General features: G+C 31.6%; 1 protein-coding gene across 2 annotated transcripts in view; it reads left to right on the top strand.

Annotated features, from left to right (window-relative positions):
* Positions 1-24,545, top strand: part of LOC118746035 (four and a half LIM domains protein 2-like) — a 109,715-nt gene that overhangs the window by 64,343 nt on the left and 20,827 nt on the right. The window contains exon 2 of one of the 2 annotated variants that reach the window (XM_036479761.1): positions 21,155-21,520. The exons of the other annotated variant lie outside the window; for it this stretch is intronic. Within the exon in view, the coding sequence (XP_036335654.1) occupies positions 21,298-21,520 (223 nt within the window). The 5' untranslated portion in view covers positions 21,155-21,297. The remainder of the gene's footprint in view (positions 1-21,154; positions 21,521-24,545) is intronic. 2 annotated transcript variants of the gene reach the window in all.

Raw genomic sequence — 24,545 nt, 5'->3', positions numbered from 1 at the left:
GTATGTAAGTACATATTTACATACATTTTACCTTTCTTTTCAAAACTTTCATTGCGACTACTTTGAATTAATTTTTTTATGTTCATTCGATTAGTCTTAAGCGCATGCGTCCATACACTTTTATGCATTTTATGCGACAAGTGGTCGTACGCAGACATCATACATACGTAGATATGTATATGTACGTATGTATGCAAGTACATATATATGTATTGTGTGGCAACACTTCTATGCAGAAAAAGTTGCATTTACAAGCGCACCTTGTAGGAAATTCGTGGTTTCAAATGGCACGACTTTTATTTAAAATCTTTTGCACAAACGATTTTTTTGTTAACAGCGGGCAGAAGTGATTTCTTTTAGTCTGTCTGTTTCCAAAAATCTTTTTCGACATATATCCTCATATGCACTGGTGTATGTATGTCTGCAAACAAATCTGGAGAAAACAAAAACTTATTGGCTGGAAGTGGCAGCCAAATTTAGCTCTCTCACTATAATTAGCAAGGTGTCAAAAAACGTGTTTTTACAAAAAAAAAATGTAAATTTTGTTGCGGATTCCGATAGAACATCCGTCAGACAAAATGTTTGTTCGGAAAAATTTTTGCTTAAGACGATAAATCTATGAAATTGGAGTGGCAATTTTAGGACTAAAGTTAAAAAAATTTATATTTTATTTAGAATTTCGGCAGAATAGCTATTCACTAACAAAGTTTGTTCCTCAATTTTTTTTTTTTGTAAGAGAATAAAGTCTTATTTAAAAGTTATAGCAACTGCATATTCGAACTATTTCTTTTTACAAAGTACAGTGTTTGAAGAAAGGTGGTAACCCGACCATGCTCTGCAGATGGTAGCTTTTGCACTTTGCTTCATATTCTCATTTTATTAGATATTCAAAAGCATCAATAATATTGTTTTAGCTTAATTAATGTTGAAGCTATGAGCGTTGGCACTGTCGAAAATTCTGCGTAGCAAGTTTTCTGGGTCATGCGGTTTTTTTAAGTTCATACCCTGCCTAATTTTATGTTAAAAGTATTTTATAATAGAGGCATTATTAGGGGTCGCCAAAGTATTCCGAAAGTGCCCTAAATACCCCAAATTTTATTGTATGGAGATTTTTTATTTTCCTCCATATTAACCACATTGTGTGTTACCTTTACTTGGGCCAAGCAGCTTTTAAAACTTGGTTTTAAAATGTTTTCACAACGAACACCTAATTCAAATCGGCTGAATTTTGGCGGCCGGCAGACGGGAAATCGCGGTTTTTGAATCTTCACGATTTTTCACGCATTCCAAAAATCTGAAAGATATGTCTAGGTTCCATAGATATCTTAAAAAGAAACATGATTTACGTAGGTTATCATTAAAAAAAAAATTCGTAAAGATGTGATTCTTTATTTGCAAAAGATATTTGAGGAATTTTCTCGGTGTCCTTCCTTATAAATCCTCATATTTTGGAGCAGAAAGCTATAAAAAAATAAGTAAAAATACCCCTATTATATCAGAAGGCTCGCCTTCTCGAATGAGTCTGAGTTTACGAAAATTTTGAAAAAAAACTATAAAATGTAACCTTTTTATAACAATTGCTTTTTTTAATACTAAGTAAGTATTTTAAATATTAGAAATACAGAAAACTGTCGTAATGACGGCTACGACGTGCTAATCCATATGGGCACGGGCGACTTTACCTTATTTTTTTCAACAAATTATAACAAAAATTTGCACCAGCTTTTACTGAAAGGTAAATAAAAGCTCTGTGTGCATTTTTAGCGCATAATTTCAAAAAATTCAAATTTTAAGTTGTGCCGTTTAGCTTCTTAAAGAAAAATGTTCAGTATTTTGTTTTTGTTATTTTTTGGCCTAATAACAAATTATTTTTAAACAATTTTATTGTGGTTTTCTCCACCAAAAATTGACTGTAATAACAGCCTCAAGCTCAATAAAAATTAAAAAAAAGAAATATATCGATTAAAAAATTTTTAATTTTTTCTCCACTGAAAACAGCTATGTTAAATAAATTTCCATTCTATTTAATTTACTTGGCAATTTTATTCATTTTCTTTGGATGCAGAAGTGCTCCTCGAGCATCTAGCTGCATTTCTGCTTCAAAACGAAAATGTTCAAAAAATTTTAGTCAATAAATAAAAAAATAAACAATAACAAATGTGAGCGAAAAAACCAACTTGAAAAAAAATGCTTACCCAATTCGTTGTTGTAGAAAATGTTTCATAAGTTCAAATTTTTCCTGCAGAGTACAATCATTTATGAATATGGATGTATGTATGTATGTGCATTCGTCTACAACTTGCAAGTATTCATTCCACTTAAACGCCTCTGCATTTGGCGCCCCAGCCACTGTCGCTCAACCTTAACTGGCTAGACAAAAAAATTAAAAAAAAAAGATTATTGAAAAGCCATCAACTTTCGTAACTTGCATGTACTCAGGTGCATATCCATGTATTTACATACGCGCGCATACGGGTGTACGTACACGCAGAGTTAAACCAAATTGTTTGTCACTTGCATACCTTCTAAATTGTATGTGCAGGTGTATGTATGTATGTCAACAGACTGGCGATTGTACGTTGTTAACCGGAAATGCATTTACCTCTGCAACCTGCTGTAAGCTGGAGTTTAAAATATGTATACATACTGACGTACAAGTACATAGTATATACATATACGTACATAAATATGACGTGCGTTAAATTGACGGATATAAAAAGTGTGACATACAAGTGGGCGTGTCTATTTCATTAAATATAACATGTCTTGACTTTGATGCGGACAAATATGGGCAACTTATACAAAATCTAAAATAAACTTTAAATGATAATTAAAAAATTCTTATTCGGTCCAGTTTGAACTTATTCTAGTGACTTAAAGCTACATAAAAGCTGGGGCATGGTTTTTTTTTATTAACTTATAGGTATGCCCTAATGTATATTTGTGCATTTATTCGCCCTTTTCCCACTCATTCATTGTAATTTAAACCTGCATTTTCAAATGTGATAATTAACTTTGTTATTCGTTTTTTTCACATGTGTTTATGTAAACAACTAAAAATTTAATTTAGTATTTAGGATCATTGCTTTTGTGTGTTACATTCACATTTAAGTACATACAAAGCCTATCCGGTAAAATGTGATAATACTGTTACTTAGCATATATCGTTACCTTAATGTAGAAGGGCCCTATCTAACATTTTTGTTTCTTGAGTGTATCGAAAAACTGAATGCCCTTGCTGAGAAAAATACTACCTGATCCTACTAATATGGGTGCCTGCCCTTTTGTTTGAGAACGGGTTGGTTCTTCAATTGAGGTACGCTTAAAAATCAAAAGGAAATTGGAATATGTATTGACTCTTCATTTGACCTCCAAGCTAAATGTTTATTGGGTAGATAATGTTTTACATTCTATGGTTATCTAGATGGGTGTTATCTCCGAGAATATTCGTTTAAGGTTGCCACCTATTCGAAATTTGCTACAAATTAAATAAAACATCATAATATTGGTATTAAATGGATGGTATTTTAAAAATCCCCAATTCTGGTATAAATTTTACTAGGGTTTCCACCTATTTGCCATTGCATATTTATTAAATTTTTTGCTTAGAAACTTAAGATACGATATTACTATTTAAGAGTACTAAAAGAAAGCTATAAAACAATACGGGTAATCTCGAAATCTTGCAAAGCCGTTGCACGTAGCCCAGATTACACGGATTGCATAACTTGCAAACACACAACAACAAAATACATGGGAAACAACATTTCCTATCGCTGCAAAATATGCAACGTCGAAACCCATGTATATATTTTGCAAAAAAGCATAGCAAAATAAATGCGACCCTGTGCTAGTTGTTTTTGTTGTTGGAATTGCTACATATTTCTCTCATTCCTCTCATCTCGCCCACTTCATTTTTTTTTGCTGTATTTTGTTATTGTATTTGATACATAATTTCGCTGCTTGCTGCCTATGCATCGTTCAACACTTCGAGAATACTCCAGTTGATTTTCCTATATGTAATAAGGTTACCACTTATTTTCGATTGTACAAAATTTAACTAAAATAACTTAATATGTATATTAAATGAATGAATTTTCGAAGCATTAGTCCAGGAAAATTTTTGTTAAGGGTTGCCACATTTATTTTAAATACACATTTTTATCTTAGTAATTTCAATGAGCATTTTTTTTTATACGTAAGTATATAAGTATACACTGTACACGCAAAATATATACTATTCGTCCTCGTTTATTTTCTAGTAGTGTCGCTACCTAATTTTTAATGTTACAAATTTATTTAATTACAAAGATTCAAAGAAAAAAGTCAAAACTGGTCAAAATGTTGTGTCCCTATTATTTTTCAGATGAGTATAGATATATATGTACATACATATGCAAAAAAATTGAAATCTCCCAACTTCTCAGTTTTGAGTAAACATTTTAGAGTACAATTGAAATGAACAATTGTAAAACTAATAACCATTAAGTTTTTTTTTACATGAGAAACTACTCAGGAGAATGCCTTACCTTGATGTTCAAGTTGACATTTGATGGCTACATACTATACCCTAGATGAAAACGAACACATTTATTTAAATATATTCATGTTCATATATATGCCTTTGTAACACCCGCATGTCAAACTCAACAGCCGTTAACAACCGTCAGTCGGTACGGTAAGCATGTCAACCGTTGTTGATAGGCTTCCACAATGATGAACCGCAATATTCAATTACAGTAATAGTAAAACAATGTAAACAGCTATTTATCTACTTACTATATTTTATTGGTTTTGCAGTGTGAAAATTATATATTATTAAATTTTTTTACTTGTAAAAGTTCGTCCATAAATATTAAAAATAGCTGCCATAGTTTTTTGTTTTTGTAACTAATGCTTCATTTCATTTAAAATTGTGTTAATTGTTGGTAATACAATTTAGACAAGGATAATTAATTTTCTTTCAACGCTTTTTAATATTCACACCAAATTATTTATTGTTTATTTACGAACATTACATATGTATTGGAATAGGGGCTTTATATTCATATTTTTTTGTGCAGAGCCACTTTGTTTTCATTTAATTCAATGTTAATTTCCACGCAAAAGTGTTAAAAAAGTATATTTAACCTAAGAGTAATCATGCCTTCGTTCACTTGCGCCTACTCGCCAATTATGTATGAACTTACATGAATATAAATATTTATGTGCATATAAATATGTATATTTATGTATGTATGAGAGTATGTACATGTATGTATATGTATTAATAGGAAGCAGCGGTGCTTATACAGCAGTGATAATTTGTAGGCGGCTGCATGACCGCAAGTCGTTATTATGTTATGTATGTACATGTATGTATGTACATTAGACTGCATCACTCCCCAAACAAAAAAAAAACCAGTACTATTTTTCCATTGCAATTATAAAATCTATTATATTTTAAGACGTCCACCAAAATAGATCGGAAAAATATTAAGATTTACGTGAGTTGGACCGATTTGAAAATACCTCCAAAAATGGAGTTTTTTATGAATAAAAATAGTTTCTCATAGTTTTTTTTTTGAAAAAATCCCCTCAAATGACAAAACGGTTCAAGCTTAAAAAACTTGCATAAAAATATTTAAAAACAATTTTACGGAATCGTAATGATGGATTTTTTATGCAGTCTTTTAACTTTTTTCAAAGATTGGGATAAGAAAAACTTGAATAACTGAACTAAACTCATCATTACGATTCCGTTCAATTTTTTTTTTATTTTTTTTAATATTTTTATGCAAATTTTTTAAGCTTAAACCGTTTTGTCATCTGAGGGGACTTTTTTCAAAAAGTTGTTTAAGAAACTATTTTTATTCATAAAAAAAACTCCATTTTTGGAGGTATTTTCAAATATTTATATTTTTCCGAAATATTTTGGTGGACGTCTTAAAATATAATAAATTTTGTAACCCCGGCGGAAATACCGTAACTTTTTTTGGCGATGCAGTCTAATGTACATATGTATGTTAAACAATTTGCAAGATTGCAAATTACATATTTACGTACATATATGCAGCTCGTATACACGCGCTCAGCAAATCGTATTGCAGAAAAAACTTGCATCAGATTTAATGAATGAATTTCAAATTAGAATTTTAAATATCTACACCGCAACAACAATTATTTGTTTGCTTCATAAAAGTCGTTGATATGTAAATTTTTGCCAGTTAAGTCGTTTTTATGGCCATTCAATAAATTTCTGACTTTTATTATGCACTTAAATTAATTAAAATATTGCAATTGGTTGCAATGTCGCAATACACCTGTTAAAATTTATTGCATTGCTGTGCCCCTTATTTGGATACCCAATTTTTATGGTTATTTGAATTTTTATTTTAACTAAGATTTAGGGTAAAATTTTTTATAAGCTCTCTCACTTACTCTCTCTTTGATATGCATTCTTTCTTTTTGTCCAAAAAGAAATTTCCATTTCAAAAAATTTTTAAATTTATAATCCGAATTTATACGAAAAAAAATTTCCACACGACATGTTTCTGTGGGAATGGTCTTCCAAGTCTTTTTAATTCACAGATAAATACTAAACTAGAGTGCCAGTTACTGTCGAAATTCGTCAGTTTTTCTAGTTTTTAGGAGCCTTGGAGAGGTTTTCTAACTTAACACGTAGCAAAACTTATACGGTACAAATTAACTTACCGGAACATCTTCTGCTTTGGAACTAAAACGTAACTAATTCTTTTTTTTTATCTTAGAAGGTCTTTGGAGGACTTCGGCAGGACTTGGAATTGACCCCAGTTCGATGAATTCGATGGATTTTAAAAACACTGAAGTTCGATGAATTTCAAAAACACTAAAATCCGATAACTCGACAAAATTCGTTAACTCGACCAATTTCGATAACTGTGAAATTCGACGGCTCGAAAATGAAAATTCTTTGGATACCGTTATAAATTTTTACTTTTGATATCACCACATTTTCGAAAACTATCTAAACATTTTGATAACTCGTTACACTCTGTTAAGACGATTATATAACCTTGAAATTTCGATAAATCGGTATATTTTGAAAATTCCATAAACGCTTCGTTGAACCAACCAATTTCAGTAGATCAATAGTTATCGATAACTCTGTAAGTTGAAAGAACTCCATGCATTACGACACCTCGATAAATTTCGTTAAGTCTATAAATAATGATAATTCAATAAATATCGATAACTTGATACATTTCTTTAACTTGACAAATTTCGTTAATCCCACACGTTTTTATAGCTCGATAACTATCCGTAAATTTGGAGAACTAAGTTTCTGTGTTTATAAATTTCGGCAACTCAGTAAACATTGATCAGTTGGAATAATTCGATACGTTGCGATAACTTATTAAGATAATTATAAACTTCGATGATTAGATAAATTTCGGTAACTTTTATGGCTGATTTTATTTCGATGCCTATCGGAGAATTTCACTTCAGTTACCCTAATTCTTATGTATTTCTCATTGTCTCCATTTTCGCCTTTATCTCCATTTTCGCCTTTATCTCCATTTTCGCCTTTACCTTCACTGGTGCCTTCTTTTTTTGTCTTCATCGTTGCCACTTGTTTCCTCATCTTCATTTGATTTCATTTCCAAGCAAAACAAAATGCGAAACAGCTTAAATTGAACAGGTCGCAAAAACAACCATACACAAATATGAAAATTTTTAAACGACGATTTTCAACCAATTTCGAAACTATAAAACTCCTCATCTACAGAAAATTCGCTTTCCAACGGTATTTTTGGTTTTGAAATCGGTAAATTTTCCTTGGTCTTCATCTTTGTTTTTATCTGTCATATCTCTGCTTTTATCCTTTTCTTTATCTATTCACGTAGATGAGATGAGGTGTGATGACGTGATAAGATGTGACGTTATTTTTATGTGATGTGATAGGATGTCATGTCATGTGCTATCATATCCTGTGATGTGATGTCATATGATGTCATACCATATGATGCCATATCATGTGATGCCACGTCTTGTAATGCCATGTCATATCATGCGATGTCAAGTCATGTGATGTCATGCCATATAATGTGTTGTCTTATTATATGATGTTATGTCACGTGATATCGTGTGATGTGATATCATATTATGTGATGTAATATCATGTGATGTCTCATCACATCATGTGATATAATGTGATGTGATGTCATTTAATGTAATCACATTCCATGTTCCGATTATTATATCGATATCCCTGTCGATAACTGTGTCGATAAAAATACCGATAACAATATCCATAAACATATAAAAAAAATATAACGATTGCAAAATCTATTAATTCATCGATAAATATAACAATCATCAGTTTCGATTATTATACATATCGGTAACAATATCAGTTACTAAATCGATAACAAAATCAATTATTTAATCGATTATTATACCGATAACAATATCCACTAATGTATCGATAACAATATTGATTATTATGTCGATTACAATAGCGGTTATTTAATCAATAACAGTATCGATAACAATATCGATTATTTTATCGATAACAACATCAATTATTATATCGATAAAATATCGAGTTTTATATCGATAACAATATCGATCTTCATCCTCATCCGTTTCTTCATATTTATCTTTATTTTTGCATATTCCTCGTCACCTTTACATTAAAGTGTTTAAATTTACCTTGATCTTCGTTTTTGCCTCTAGGCATATTTGTTTTTGTTTTTATTCTCAAACCGCTAAACCGCCCCTGAATTTGACAGTTTACTCCCAACCAACCAACTGCCGCTAAAGAAGTTTCACCTTATAAATTCAAGAAATTTTCTTACCCTTTCAGTTACCCTAATTCATATATATCTGTCATTGTCTCCATTTTCGTCTTTATCTTCACTTTTGCCTTCTTTTTTTTGACTTCATCGTTATCATTTATTTCTTCATCTTCATATTCATCTTTATTTCAAAGCTTAATTTCAAATGTGTAGTGACACAACAGGCGAAACATGTCAAATTGAACATGTTGCAGCAACATGTATACACAATTCGAAAATGTTTAAACTACGGTTTTGACGGTAATTTTCAACCAATTGTGAAACCGTAAAAACTCTGCTCATCTACGGAAAAATGTCTTTCCAACGGTGTTCTTGGTTTTGAAATCGGTTCGGTAGAATCGCCAAACGATCGGAGACTAAATTTATGTTAGCGTATTAATATATAGATTCTGAAATTTTAATTTAATTTTTTTTTTTTTTATTAAAATTTGGTGCTAAAGCTATTTATTTTCACTGAAATTGCTTTTGCTTTCTTTTAAGTGCACAATGTAGTCTACAAGTATCGTATTTTACTTCAAGTGCCAAAGCTTTTATAAATATTTTATGGTTTAGCATTCAGCACTGCGCTCTAGTGCCTACTCATTCCGTATGCTAAAGTGAATGCACTTCAAGTGTTGAAATCACTTTCAGTCAGTTCGTGGTCAAGTCACACTTGCACTTTCATTCAGCTGGCGTCAGGCGGACACTCCTCCCCAACAAGGAATTTGAATAGCTACGCATATACATACTTAATGCATAAATGTAATATTAGCTTATGCATATGAACATACACAAATGTACATACATAAATATTAAGGTGAAAATTATACTATTGTATGCGCTAATTCTAGCAAGCAGAAGAGTCTCCATCCCTTGGTTACTTTGGCTTTCGCATTTTTTTATTTTTTATTTTTTCTATCATACATATATGTATAATAAATAAGCCTCCCTCTTCATTAGTTACATTTTTAATTAATTAGTTTATTTGCCAATTATTCAATTAGCAATGTCTGATGAAGTCAATCAATTTTTGCCTTGCTGCTTCAAGTCGATAGCTAATTGGCATACATACATACAACGCTGCTTGAAACTCCCATAAACAAAAAACAGCTCAAAATTTCGCATTGTTTATTTCTTTATGTAAGTACATATTTTTTTAGTTTTCTCTTCAATAAGTTGTAGTTGACCTCAAAAATGCGTTGGTTAGTTATTTAAAAAAATTCAATATAATACAATCATAACTTAATACGACAGCCGCCTACGTTGATGGTGACCGATTTTGAACTGAAATTAATTAAATCATTGACAATTGTTGTTAAACAACAAATGTTTTATATAAATTTCATACATACATAAATATGTACGAGTCCTATATATATACATAAATAAGTGCTTTTATGCGCACAAAGGTCTTTTTATGGGAAAATTCAATTGATCTATTGAGTGATCTGGAATTCTTTTCAAGGTGAAATATGAACATAGTACATACATATGGCAACCTAAATCACAAGCAGTCACAACTCAAAAAATCCCAAATGTTCAGGAGAGGCAACAAGCTGTTGATGCTACGCAAGCGGCGCAAGCAAAACAAAAACATTGTAATTGTTATTTTTCCTATTAAAAAAGAAATTTGGCGGAGGTTAGAAATATGGTCTGTGAATTGTTTTATGGAAAAAAATAAGCTTCGAAAAATTTTCATAGAGCTCTACATACATAGTTGCGACGCCCTATACCGAGCCAATTATTCGATTGCCGTGTTCTTGCAGCATCTTCAGATCGAATATAAATTCAGCCAGTTCCTCAAGTAAACAAAACGTTGTTTTTCAGATGTTTTAAGAGAGGAGACAACCGGTTTAAGTTAGTCTCTCTTCTTGTCAGGATCGTCAAGTGCTAAAATTCGAATTTGATATTCGGTAATGGGCTTTTTGATAAAAGCTGGTCACCACTTATATCAGCGATAACCGAGAGCTTTTACTCACTGCAGCAAGCTTAAAACAGCTTCTCCTGGCGGATGTTTTTTTTTGTTTTTATTTACTTAAATCAATCCACGGTTACATCAGCATCCTGTCAACAGGACGTATTGGACTATATGAACTCGTGTCAAAGCTTTTAAAGACCTCTAAACCCGTAACTAGTGACGTGAAAAAATTTTACACAAATAGTGAAATACAGTCTTTCAAACTACCGTCATAATTGCTTTTATTTTTATTGAAATTGATAAAATAGGAAACTTTTTGTATGTGCGCCAACAACTCGTTTTATTCCTAACAAAAATCCTTAAAAATATTTTTTCCAAACAAATCCGTTTTTGGAGCGTTGGAAAAACTGCCGCAACTCTGAGAGACTCTTGGGAAAATAATTTTTTTTTGTAGAATTGCTACAAAACCGTTACAAACAACTATTTTTTGAGCAAATACAAATATTTCTCATCTCAAATACAAAAATTATTACCCCAGTAAAATAATTATATGTGCAATACATTTTTCCTCATTTTCGCTCATTTTCGCTGCTGTATGTAATTATAATAGCCTTTAGTTTATAAGTATTTTCATATGCTAAGTAATAGTTAATATTCAATAGTAAATAATTATAAGTGCAAAATGAACTGAACTGAATGCCTCCGCCGGCTCCAGTGTCAAAAATTTCCAACAGAAAACTACATCAATGATTGTGTGGTAAAAACTTAAACATTCGGCTTCCATGGCAAACCTGCGCTTGGCAAAAGGAATCTCTGATGTCAAGTAAAAAGCGTATAGTTTTGGAAAACAAATAAAATCTTTTCACTAGAAGTAGAAACATTGTTGTTTAAGGAATAAAATGCTTTTTTTTAGAGTATCTAGCTACAAATATGGGCTATAATACCACTGGGGATTTGTAAGATCTACTTCTGAACAAGATTTTTACTTATTCAAAACAGAATGATAACTCAAATAAACAAAACTTCACAAATAAGCGGAAATAATGCAAATTTTTCACAAAATTTCGGTAAAATCTATGCCGCAAAGCGTAAAACAAATACCATTTTGCAATGGAAATACAATTCAATACCAACAAATAAGATTATCTTTAAAACTTTTTTTAAATAATCGATAACCTAAAACTTGTTTCTTTACACATATAAATATTTTATATACAAATTTTAACAAAATGGTACAATTACATTATCATGTTATAAACTAATGCAAAGCATTTTAATATTCTCTTGACAGAGTTAATGTATAAAATTATAGGGAAAAAAACAGCAAAGATCTAATATTAGTTTTTCATTTAAATAGTCGAAGTTAAAGTATTGCACTTATAATTCTTTTGCTGGGGTATGTTATATGTATGTATGTTTATAACCACATCACGCACGCTTTGAAAAAATGATTACTAAAATTTTAGAATTAAATCTATACCATAACTTTATTAGTGGAAGAGTTCTGAAGGGAAATATTTTTATTCGATCAAAAAATATTTATTTTTATCGACTGTTTAGCAATTTTTTTTATATGAAATATATGGAAAACTCCAAAGTCCCGATTGCACAGTTTAATATTAACCGATTTGAAAATAAAAGGTTTGGGTCTTCTTATTTTCAATTTTCCATAACTCTGGGGGTGGCAGCAAGCAAGTTCAAAAAAATTGATTTTTCTTCGTTTTTTCGAACCACCCTAATGTACATCCGTATGATTAAAAACACGAATACTTTTTGAAGTATCTACCTTACGTCATTTTTGCTATTAGAAAATTTCTCTTAATTTAAATAAATTTTAACTCAAATCAACGAAAAAACAAGAAATTCAACACAGCAACGAATTTGTCATTTTAATTGCTTCCCCTCTTTCTTGCAAGGAGCTGTCAAAAGCAGACCAAACAACTATGTATGTGTGTATATGTTTTATTAAAGCCAAAGCTGGTTTTAACACTAAATTTTTTTGGAATACATGTGTATATACATGGCTTTGTATATTATCTGCAAACTGAAAGATCTGCAAGAAATTTTAAAAGACTGCTTTATCATTTACTATACCCAAGCGAAAATTACAATAAGGCGATAAAAAGCTGATTTTCTGCACTTCTGAATCGAAATTCTTAAAATTAAATATTATGCGACAAAATAAAAATTACAAAACATTGAAAATCGCCACGCACAATTTCAACACACTCAACAATTACATATCTAATTGTCCGTAGCGACGACGACGACTTCAAGTCTGCCGGTGCGCTGCGGCTCGAGCAGATACCTATGACATCATGGCCAAAATTGATCTTTGGTTGTGTGTTACTTTTCTTTTTTAATTTTTTGTCTTCGCTAACACGCAATATCCAGTTTTAGCGACTTACCAAAAACCACCTAAAAGTTTTTTTTTATTTCATTAATTATACATATTATTATTTTTTTTTTGTTCAGCGTGAAGCACTTGTTAATTTAGAAATGTTGTAGTCATCTGCGTTAATGATCATTTGTAAATGTCATGAAACAAAACAAAAAAAAATCGATAATTTTATTTGCGAAAAAAAAACTAATTAATAGCGGTATCTAGTATTTTTTGAGTATTTGAAAGTACATATGTATAAGTATACTGCTAATGAAAGCAAAAAGCCAAACGCACAACTAAATTTATAAAAATTAAGATAAAATTAAAAATGCAATTAGTAAGAGGAAATCGTTGATGCGCGTGACAGGAAATTAATTTGTTTTGTGCTTTCAAAAAATAGAAAAATAAATATAAATTAATTTTTCAATTCCTACATTTAGCTGTAATTTCTACCAAACAGGGAGCATATTTTACATATATAAGCTTATTTTAAATATATTGTACGAGCTTATACATACTTATACCTCTCAAATGTAGCTATATATTCTCCTTGATGTACATACATATAACTATCTTCCTTCTAAACAATAAGGTGTGATTCGTACTTCTTTGTCCATCACTTAAAATAAAGTGAAATTTCGTGTGGTCTGTTGCATATCATAAACCAAATAAGTTAAAGTTTAATGGCCTTATTTATAAAAAATAAAGTAGGTTTAAAGAGTTTAATAAAATGACAATTTCATACATTTTTCAGTTTATAAACCTTTTTTATTTTTTATGAATAATGCCATAAAACTTTACGCAAAGTTCACGAAAATGCAGAATTTTTAGAAACATTTTTGGTATGCAGTTTTGTAACCTATTCAAATTTACGTGTAGCCTACTACCGTTGACTTTTAATTCAAACTTGCACATTATTATACTAAAATTGAATAGGCTACAAAAATGCATACCCAAAAAGTTTACAAAAATTTCTTAATTAAACTTGAAATTCGCGAAAGTATATATATATATGTATTTGTATGTATGTATGTACATTTAACATTAAAATTACTTTTAACGTGAAAGTAAGTTCTGCAATGAAATAAAAATCAAATATTTTAAATTTATATTATTTTAATCTCAGGAAATAACTAGATATACGATTGAAGAAAAAATTATTTTAGTATCACCAATAGTTGAACGTTTTATTCCATTACTAGAAATTTCTCAACATTGCATAAATATGTACATATCGAGCATTGCCATGATTTTACAATACGCCTACACATTCATATATGAATACATACTAGATCAATTTTTCCGATTACGTAACCTATGTCAGTTGACAAAAGGCAATTTGTTTTGCTTCTCTCCATATTCTTCCGATCAGTGGTAATTGAAATAAATCACAGAGTAATAACATAAATTGTGCGAATACAATGGTAGAGTAGATCTCAAACAAAATGAAGATCTCACAATGGGAATGCATATCTACATATGTACACTAGGGGGGTCCAAAAAAAGTAAAATCCGAATATTAATGCTCTCACACCCTAGGATTGTTTTATGTCGAAAAAATATACCGCCATTTTGTTATTTTGAAACCAAAAAATATTTAGAGGTCGATGAAAGCGCTCAAAGTTCTCCAATGTTTTTTATATGGAAAAAAAAAACAAATTTTCGTAGAAATGGTATTGAATTCTTGAAAATCAATATTTTTCGATCGGAAAACTCTGGTTCTCTTTACGAGACTTCCAATAATTATTATTATTCCAATTATTATTATAATAATACCCAATTGTTTATTTAAGCCCATTGCATTTTTGGAGGTTTCTGGAGGACCTATAAATTATAGTTGCTATGAAAAAAGGTTAAATAAGCAATTGAGTATTATTATAGGGAATCTCCGGCAGAGAAGCAGAGTTTTCCGATGGAAATATATTGATTTTTAAGAAATCTATACCATTTCGACGAAAAGTTGTTTTTTCCCATATAAAATACATACATGGAAAACTTTGATCACTTAGAACGGCCTCTAAGTATTTTTTTTATTTCAAAACAAAAAAAACTGTATATTTTCTTTCGGTATAGAACAGTCCTAGGGAGTGAGAGCATAAAAATTCCCACTTTACTTTTTCGCAAGCATATTTGGACCAACCTAATGTACACACATATGTGTGTATGCAATGAGTGGCAACTTATTTATCTATTTAAAGAAGAAGGAATTCGTTTAAAACTTTTTATGAATCAGCATTGATCGGGTCGCTATTTAAATGCAGCAGTTTTACTCCCAAGTGTTTCAAGCCTACTCTATCGCTCAGGTCCCCAATGATTCTAGCGCCAATGAACCTTAGTCTGCTCCTTTCCAATGCGGGACATTCGCAAAGTAGGTACCTTACTGATTCAAGCTCCTACAGAAGTTGTTGAACGGCACTCCGAGTCTTAAACAGGGATCACACGATTTGTACATTTTGGCAGTCAGAGAGTGGTGTAGTCAAGAAATAATGAGTTCAGCTCAATAACAAGTTTCCAAACAACATCACTCTGTCACTGTGAAAATGTACAAATCTGTGATGCCTACTTTACCGTGTGCCTACCTAGAGTGATGTGACCGCTCAATAGACCTGTAGCCTAGGAAATTTCTCCTCTGCTTAGCATAAAGAGCTCGCTCGATCTTTTCACATACCATTCCGGTCCCATGAGCTTGGCCGTGTTGCAGGTTTCGAGCTGTTTCTATCTTTCGCCTGCTTCGGAGGAGAAGAACTTGCAGGCAGCAAGCGGCATGTCTAATCCTTTTCCAAGACGGCGAAAGCGGAAGTGAAGTGCCCCCCTTTTACGCTCATCCTGCCTGGTATACCTCTATGTCCCGGCACCCATACTTACCAGCTGAAGAGCGAAATTCTCTGGCATCATGTTAAGGGATTTGCGGCAACTCACTACCGGTCGCGAGTTGCATGTGACAGATCCACAGTTTTTAAAGCCGCTTGGCTGCCTGAATTGCGGAATATCAAATTAACTGTTTGTACGTAAAAACGAAATGTTTAGTAAATATTTTTATTAGCGATTTTTACATTCCAATTTTATCTAATTGGGAAATTTTCGAGTTGTCGAACAACATATGAGTTCGATTCTATCGACATCTGATTATAACAGCCAAGATTGCAATATTTGGCATTTTTCGTAAGCATATTTCCTTTAATCATGAGTGATATCAACAGCGAGTCTACATCGCATTTTGAATACCGCTACTTTCCTAAGCTAAGATATCAAATGAATAAATTAACTAATATTTTGTAGCAATCAACCACGGTCTACTTAAACATAATATGTGCACATTTTATTCGAATCAACCACAAACGCTTTTTACGATGATTTACCGCTATAACTTTCAAACTTTGCTTTGGCTTAGTTTACATATGTATGTACTAGGGATGTTGCGAATGTGGAATTTTAGACATCCGCGGATGCGAATATCTAATGGATGTCAAGTACTTTTAAGAAACAATTAGAATCTAGCGTAACGGCGAGATCGTTGTTTAAGCACCGCTTACAAGTCATACCAGATGTGTTAGGTTTTTCTAAAGCTTTCAAAAAAGAATTCTTCATTCTCATTCCTTTTGCTGTTTCAGAATATGGGCAATCTGTAACTTCATCAACACTTTTCGATTTTAGTTTTTGTAATTCATTTCTAATACTTTCTTCTGCGACTGCTTTGCAAATTTGTGCTTATAGCGAGCTAAATAGGTGGATATGCAAAATAAATTATTATTTTCCAGGAAAGAAAATTTTTAACAAAATTCTGTTTTCAAAGCCGCGGCTGCCAGCCGAATCGGATCAGAATATTGTTAATTTAAAAAAAGCACCCCGTTTTTTTATAAGTATTTGAATCTCAGACAGTTACGTAATTCTTATCTAATTATAGGTCACACCTATAGCCTTTTAATTATTTGTGCATCGATTCTCTTTATAGCCAGACGTCGATCATTTCTGCTGGAAATCCCTATTGAAGGAGCTTACTCTTTTCTTACTCTTTTACACAGAAGTTTTTAGCGAAAGATCCAATGTATATCCCTATGAAAAGAATATTGTCCGACAAGTAGGTAAACACTGTTTACTGTTTTTGAAATTTTTACTAAAAATAAATTCCCTAAAAAGCCCCATTTCAAATTATTGAAACGAATATATTAAACATCAAAAGCAAATCAACGAAAATTTGATTAAAAATTACAGTACACACTTTCTTCGTTTGTGTTTAGTAGTTTTTTTAAGATTGGTCCAAAAAAAATCATAATAAAGAAAGAAACCAAGGCAGGCATTGAAAGCACAGAAAAAAATGTATTGTTAGAAGGACTATGTTCTCTTTGACGTACGTCAAAGGTCAAGTAGAAGTGGGAACTTGTATGACTGCTCATTGATAGCTCGGTTACATATATGTTCAAAGACATTTTTATCAAAGTTGATAAATATGTCATTTGATCAGTTTTGTTATCCAAATACTCCCACGACCACAGCAAAAATATTGGCAACAATTTGTCATTTTGTTGGATATATATACGTTTTATCGGTGCACAACAAAAGTTCCGCATTGATTATTGCGAATGCGAATGTTAAATTTAATGCGGAAGCCCCGCGGTTGCGAATGCGAAGGTGAATATTCGCAACAAACCTGGTATGTACGTATTGCGAATGACTTAAATGTCTTTCATTTAAATACTCATATTTCATGGGACAAAACCACAGTTACAGAGCTAAAGTCATAAAATACCACACAAATACTATACATACATACGTATAGACATAATATGTATTCATATGTACATTTCTACTCGAATGTAAATATTTATGCATAAATGTATGAATGTGAAATTAATATCATTGGCAAAAAATGTAACGATAAAATTCGCACTGGATATATTGTTTCATTGACTTTCAATTTATTATTTAAGTTAATATTTCAAAGCCAAATAATTATAAAAGTTGCGTGATGCAAGTCATAAAATACCGTAAATCTTCCGCAGAAACTTTCTTTTGAATAGCTCAAAGGCCGCCTCATCTGATGTTATATTGCGCCAATTCTTATTGTTCTAAAACGATTTAGTTCTGCGGATCTTATTGTTTCTTCAGCATAAGAATAAAGAAGTCGCTCTATAAAGATTCGCCCTGTCTGGAACCTTGTACCTTTTCTGACAGGAAGTAATACCGCAAGTTTATGGGCAAATCTAAAAAACAGGTAACCTTTGTGTTATTTAGCTTTATTTTTACTGTTGGAAACTATATCAAGCTGGTTGCTTTTGGATATAATTCGCTGACGCATACTAGAAGCCTCAAAAAAAAATTGGATCAATTTGCCGCATAACTTTTGAATTATAGGGGTTCAAATAAAAAAATAATAATGAAAACAGGTGAATTTTTTATGTAATTTTTAAGAGGTGAAAAATTAATTATGCCATAACGTTTGATGCACACCATATACTGATTTGAAATTTTATGTGCAATTAGTACTTATGTGTTCACTTCAAATGTAGTAGGTAAGAAAAGTGTGCATTAAAAAATAACGAAATGGCAAGTAACTCACAGTCTGTAATTCCACATTTCACAATTTTCAAAATTTTCGGTTTATCGCGTATAGTTTTTGAAGCATTTAAGTATAAGAACTTTTTAAGTATGTATTGTATACTACAAACAATTACGAATAATTTGATACCTGAGCAAGAGCTGTGCTTTCAGAATAAACCAACTTTTAAAGATAAAATATTCTGCGATCTTGAGCGCAATTTTTATTCTAAAAACACTTTAATTGAAGGCACATTTGGAAAATACGTCGAAACGATCTAAATATGTCTATAACTGCTAGTCCTCATAAAATTACATATACCTGTAAAATGTTTAAAAAAAATTGTCTCTAGAAGTGTGTAAAAACCCTGATTTACTACTCTTAATGATGCTCCTTCTTTTAGTCAGAATATTTCGAGAGTGGTATCAAAGCAAATTTTTTTCGACAAATGTTCTGATAGTTGCTCTTACTTAATTGGAGTCTTCTGAATTCAATGGCGTCCTAAGTTTTACCCTATTGGCTCCACTTTTCGAGATAGCGGTACTTGAAACTTTCCTTGAATTTTAACTATTTTATAAAAAAAAGTCCCTGGGTTTTGAAGATATTTTACTAAAATTTTGCACATAACCGTTCTTTAATGTTACCTTAACTATTCCATAAAATCATCGAAATCGGTTCACTAGAACATATAGCTCCCATACAACTGATTGATCAGAGACGTTGTTTTGCGTTATAACTCCTTCAATTAAACAGGTTAAAATTTAGTATAGGTTCAATTTAACATATAGCACGCATACAATTTATTATTCAGATATGAAGTTAGAGTTATTGCGCAAAAGCACATATCTGAGTAATCAGTTGTATTGGAGCTATATGTTAATGTTAACCTATTGCGATAATTTTAAGGAATAATTAAGGTAATATTAGAAAACTGTTATATGCAAAATTTTAATAAAATAACTTCAAAATTGAGGGAGTTCTTTATAAAATAGTTAAAATTTAATCAAATTTTCAAGTACCGTTATCTCGAAAATCGGAGCCAATCTGTTAAAACAGGGCATGCCATTGAATTTAGAACATCCCAATTAAGTGAGTTCAACTTTCAAAATCTTTCCTCAAAGTTTACAACTTGAACAGCGTAATTTCAACCCAGCTTATTCTTTTGTTTTCTATTTCATGCTTATTCCTCGTCTAACTTTTGAAGCACTTGATGAAAATGAATTACATTTATATTAATCGATTTATTAAGAGATTACGAATAAAATGATATATAAAACATAGGTGTGCTCACAAATTTAAAAAATAAAATTTTTTTTTGAAAGTGTACCTATTTTTTATATTTGCCTTTATACAGTCAATTTTTTTCTTTGTTACTTTAGTTGCTAGTTTACTTATATTATAAAAGTTTCTATTTCCTTGGAGCATATTATAAGTAGAAAATTTTTCTTTGGTTTTATTGGTGACAATGATTTTTTTCAGTGCAAACTACATTCATACATACATATCGACGCCTAACCGCCAAAATAATAATATTTTCTTTTTGATGCCGAAATATTCCTAGAGCATCTAGATGCTTTTCAGCATCAAAAAGAAAATTTTTAAAAAAATGTCGCTTACGTTATTTTGGCGGTTAGGGCTCGATATGTCTCCTATTTTTTTTTTAGAAATTTTTCTAAACATTTGTATTACCTGTCTTACCTGTGCTTACTGTCCAATAGCTGCTCTCTTTTGCATACCCTCCTTTCATTTAAAGTACCTCCATTTGTCTTTTCTGGAAATGGGAGAAATGAATAAAATCGTGACTTATTACGAACTCTTTGCTTTTTCAAAGCAACAACATACAAATACAAATATCCGAAAATAAGCGCGGACGCAAAAAAGTCAACTCCAAAAGTTCCACGACAAATTTAAGCAAAGCTACTTACGGCTATGTACTTAGCAATGCTGCTAAACTGGCCAATTTAATTGGCTATTGGGGAAAATAAAATATCTTGTTATAAAACAAAAGTAAAAATAATAAAAAATCAACATCAGTATGTACTTGCACTTTCAGGCACATTCTTTGGAAAATGAAGCGCCACTGGGTTGTCGCTAGTTAGTTTCGCTGATTTCTGGTTGCTGCTATTGCCATGGCTTACAGCAAACATACATATGTACATATGTATTTAGGAGTAGGTGCTGCTGTTTTTGAGCGAGGGAAAAGCAAGAGTCGCTGCTGCAAAGGTTGCTGTTGTCCAACTGGCTGGCTGCAGTGTCATTGCCGCAGTTTGAGTTTTTATTTTATTTAAAAATAAGTACTTATTTGCCAACGTTTTAATTCACAAAAAAAAAACTGAGTTTTGAGCATGAAAACATTTTCCGCTCCGCTGTTTTCACTTCAATCGAGTGCATAGCTTTGTGTGCGGGTAGTGCATTATCACAACAAAAAAACACCGTTAACACGCAATCTATTTGCGCCGGTCAATAACGGTTTACAATAGCATTTTACGTTTTTTTTTTTTTTGTTGCTGGTGAATTAGTTATGTAGCTGCAATTACAACGACAACAAAAACTGTGAATATTTAGTGATTTAAAAGCTTAACAAAAGTGAAAAATTTATTGTTTACAAATCGCAACCAAATCTTAATAGCATTCAGCTCAAATTGATCGCGTGCCATCAAAAATGACCGACGTGGATAAGCTATCCTCCAGAATGAAATCGCGCTTGCATTTGCAAACGAAAACCGTAGGCGCTGATCGCATTCGAAAAGCTAAGGAAAGTAATGAGGATATTGCGGTGTTGAGCATGTTTTTGCCGAATGCGTCGGCGCCGGAGGAGAACCGCAAATTTTATTGTTCCTTAGGCGACTACTGTCGTCTGGGGGATCCACGCGCCACAAAAGCAGGTAAAGTGTGAGTTTTTATAATTTCATAATGATAAAAAATGTTTTTATACCTTTCATGAGCATGAAATGGTATTATAACTTTGGTCCGATGTTTGTAAGTACCAGAACAAAAAGAGATAGACCCATTAAAATGTATACTTACATGATCAGAACGTCGAGCTGAGTTGATTTAGCCATGTCCGTCTGTCCGTCTGTTTGTATGCAATCTAGTCTCTCAGTTTTCGAGATATCCGTATCAAATTTGGTAGGTGGGTGTATTTTTATAATGTATTAATCATTTGTCGGAACCGAAAGAATCGGACCACTATAACATATAGCTCCCATACAACTGATTGTTCAGATATGAGATTTTTCGTTATAACTTCTCCATTTATGCAGCTACTAACATGAAATTTGGCATTACTTGCACCCATTATCAATAGAATACTTACAGTGAAAATTACAAAGATCGGGTCACTATAACCTTCCCATACAACTGATTGTTCAGATATAAAATTTTTCGTTATAACTCCTCCATTTATGCAGCTAGGAACATGAAATTTCGCACCATTTTCACTCATTATTAACAGAATACTTACAGTGAAAATAACAAGGATCGGATGACTACAACATATATCTTCCATACATCTGATTGTTCAGATATGGGATTTTACTTTAAAACTTCTTTATTTGAACAGCTAAAACCGATAAATTTCGTAAGATATTTTATAAATAATAATACAAAGTCTACTGAGAAAATCATCAAAATCTATGCTGTATAAGCTTTATCTCCTATAGCACTGATTGTTCAGATACCAGTTTTTGCCATATATCTCCTTTATGTAGGAAACTAAACCCAATAAATTGTGGTACCGGTTTACATACCGATCACATAGCAGTGAGAATCACTTAGATTGGTGCCATATAAAGTATATCTTCCATACCTCTGGTTGTTTAGATGCGATTTTTTATATAAGTATGTAACTCCTCTATCGATGTATTCAAAAGCAGTAATCTGTCAAAGTAAAATTTGCAGATGTTCATGAAAGGTATGAAGCCTTCGGCATAGCCGAAGACAGCGCTGCTCTTACTTGTTTTAAACTGATAAATTAGCTAAATTTACTATCGATGTATCTACAATTTTCCTAAAAATAAGTTACCGATAAAAGGATACATATGTCATCGATGATGTTAATATTAATTTTATACAGTATTCCCCGCTTAATTGACCCCCGGTTAATTGGTTTCCCCGCATAATTGGTTTCCCCGCATAATTGGTTAAAAATATGTGCTATTGGAAAGAGATATTCCTGATTTCGATTTTCCCATCTTAATTGATTCCCCTGTTAATTGAAGCAAAAATTATGCAATTTTTGTAGTGCAATTAAGCGGGGAACATTGTAATTTATTTTTTAATTTTTGTTTTTTCAGTAGAATTTGCTATTGGATTACAAAGTAAGAATTCACATCAGAGATACATCGCGAATATCAGAAACTAGTTTTTGTGAAAATTGTAGATAGAGGGTATTGAATATACATAAGTGCTCGATAATATAATTTGATGACAAGAACTTTTTAGATTTTTCGTGAAAACTTTAAAATTAAAAATAATCAAATTGTTAAGGGTAGGTTACAACAGTTTTTGTCCATCTTTTTTTTATTATTTATTGGTATTTATTTTTATATCCCAAAACTATTATTGATGTGAAAGTTTGTGAGTGAGTGTGCACAGCATCGCTTGGAAAAGAGGTTGATGAAAATGACAAAAAGTCCTTTACAACGTTAGCCTCTTATTGCCGTGATACCAGACTAAAACTAAAGAATAGCGTCAGTGTTCATGGCATCACAAGGTAGATTTTTTTTTTAATAAAATTACATAGTTTTAACAAATATTTTTTCCAAAATATCAGTTCAGATTATAAAAGAGTTTAAGCTTAGGTTTACATAAAATTATTTAAAAATTCTATCGACGGAATGAAAATAATGAGCTTTTTGGAGGTATCGGTTCAACTCACGTAAATCTTATGATTTTGCCGCAATATTTTCTACAAGTTCCGCTACAACTATGGATCAAACAGCTCCAGCTAACGACAGATTTGTATGCCTTGGTGTTGAGACATATTTAATATGTATTTGAAACATTTTCTGTTGCTGTGCAGATAACAACAAAAGCAACTACGTCATTTTTTAAGTTAACTATTTGGGCGATACAACGCCCACACAGACAATAGATACATCATTGTATTACAGATACTCGTACATACATAGTCTCAAAAGAAAAAAACGGATGACTAATACTGCATATTGTGATAAATAATTATAATCATATCTAAAAACTTTCAGACCAAAAGTTGTTGAGCAAAACCGGAAAAAACGATCTCAGATGAGATCACTTCTAAGGTTTTTTAAATATGTGAATAAGCAGAATTTGAGGAAAAAAATATATAAAATTTTCCCGTTTAAAATATGTAGATATGTACATACATATAAGTACGTATCTAAATACACCAATATGTACGAGTACATACATTTGGCTGCGATTATTAACACAAAAATAATTTTTGTTCCGAGTTTCTTTCGCTGTTCATTAACCCCACGCGTTGATTTATTTATGCACCTTTATATGAACATATGTATGTTTGTATACACATATGCATGTACACATCTATGTAAGGACTTTGTACATACAGACATCAACTAAATCGACTTGAAAGTTTTGCATAGCACTCGTGACACATTTTCGACTTTTCTCTGTAGTAAATTCTTGCACGAAAACTCAGAAAATTTCGTATACATTTTCGCTAAGAAAAATGCCGATGTTCATATGCTGTATGTATGTACATATACACATATGTGTGTACATACCCATGTACATTAGGATTATGAAAACAATTAAGTTTTGGCCAAAATTTGTTGCAAAAAGCTTGCGAATTACGAGAAAAAAAAAATTGTAGGCATGCGATCAAAATTTTGTTTCTAACATTTCTTATTTTTTAATTTTTTTTTTTTGTTGTTTCGGTAAACATGGAATTTTCTATTTATCTAT

This window comes from Rhagoletis pomonella, unplaced genomic scaffold, assembly GCF_013731165.1.
Source record: "Rhagoletis pomonella isolate Grant_MI unplaced genomic scaffold, Rhpom_1.0 Rhpom_scaffold_00010, whole genome shotgun sequence".
Classification (NCBI taxonomy): Eukaryota; Metazoa; Arthropoda; class Insecta; order Diptera; family Tephritidae; genus Rhagoletis; species Rhagoletis pomonella.
This window is presented reverse-complemented; position numbering and strand designations above follow the sequence as displayed.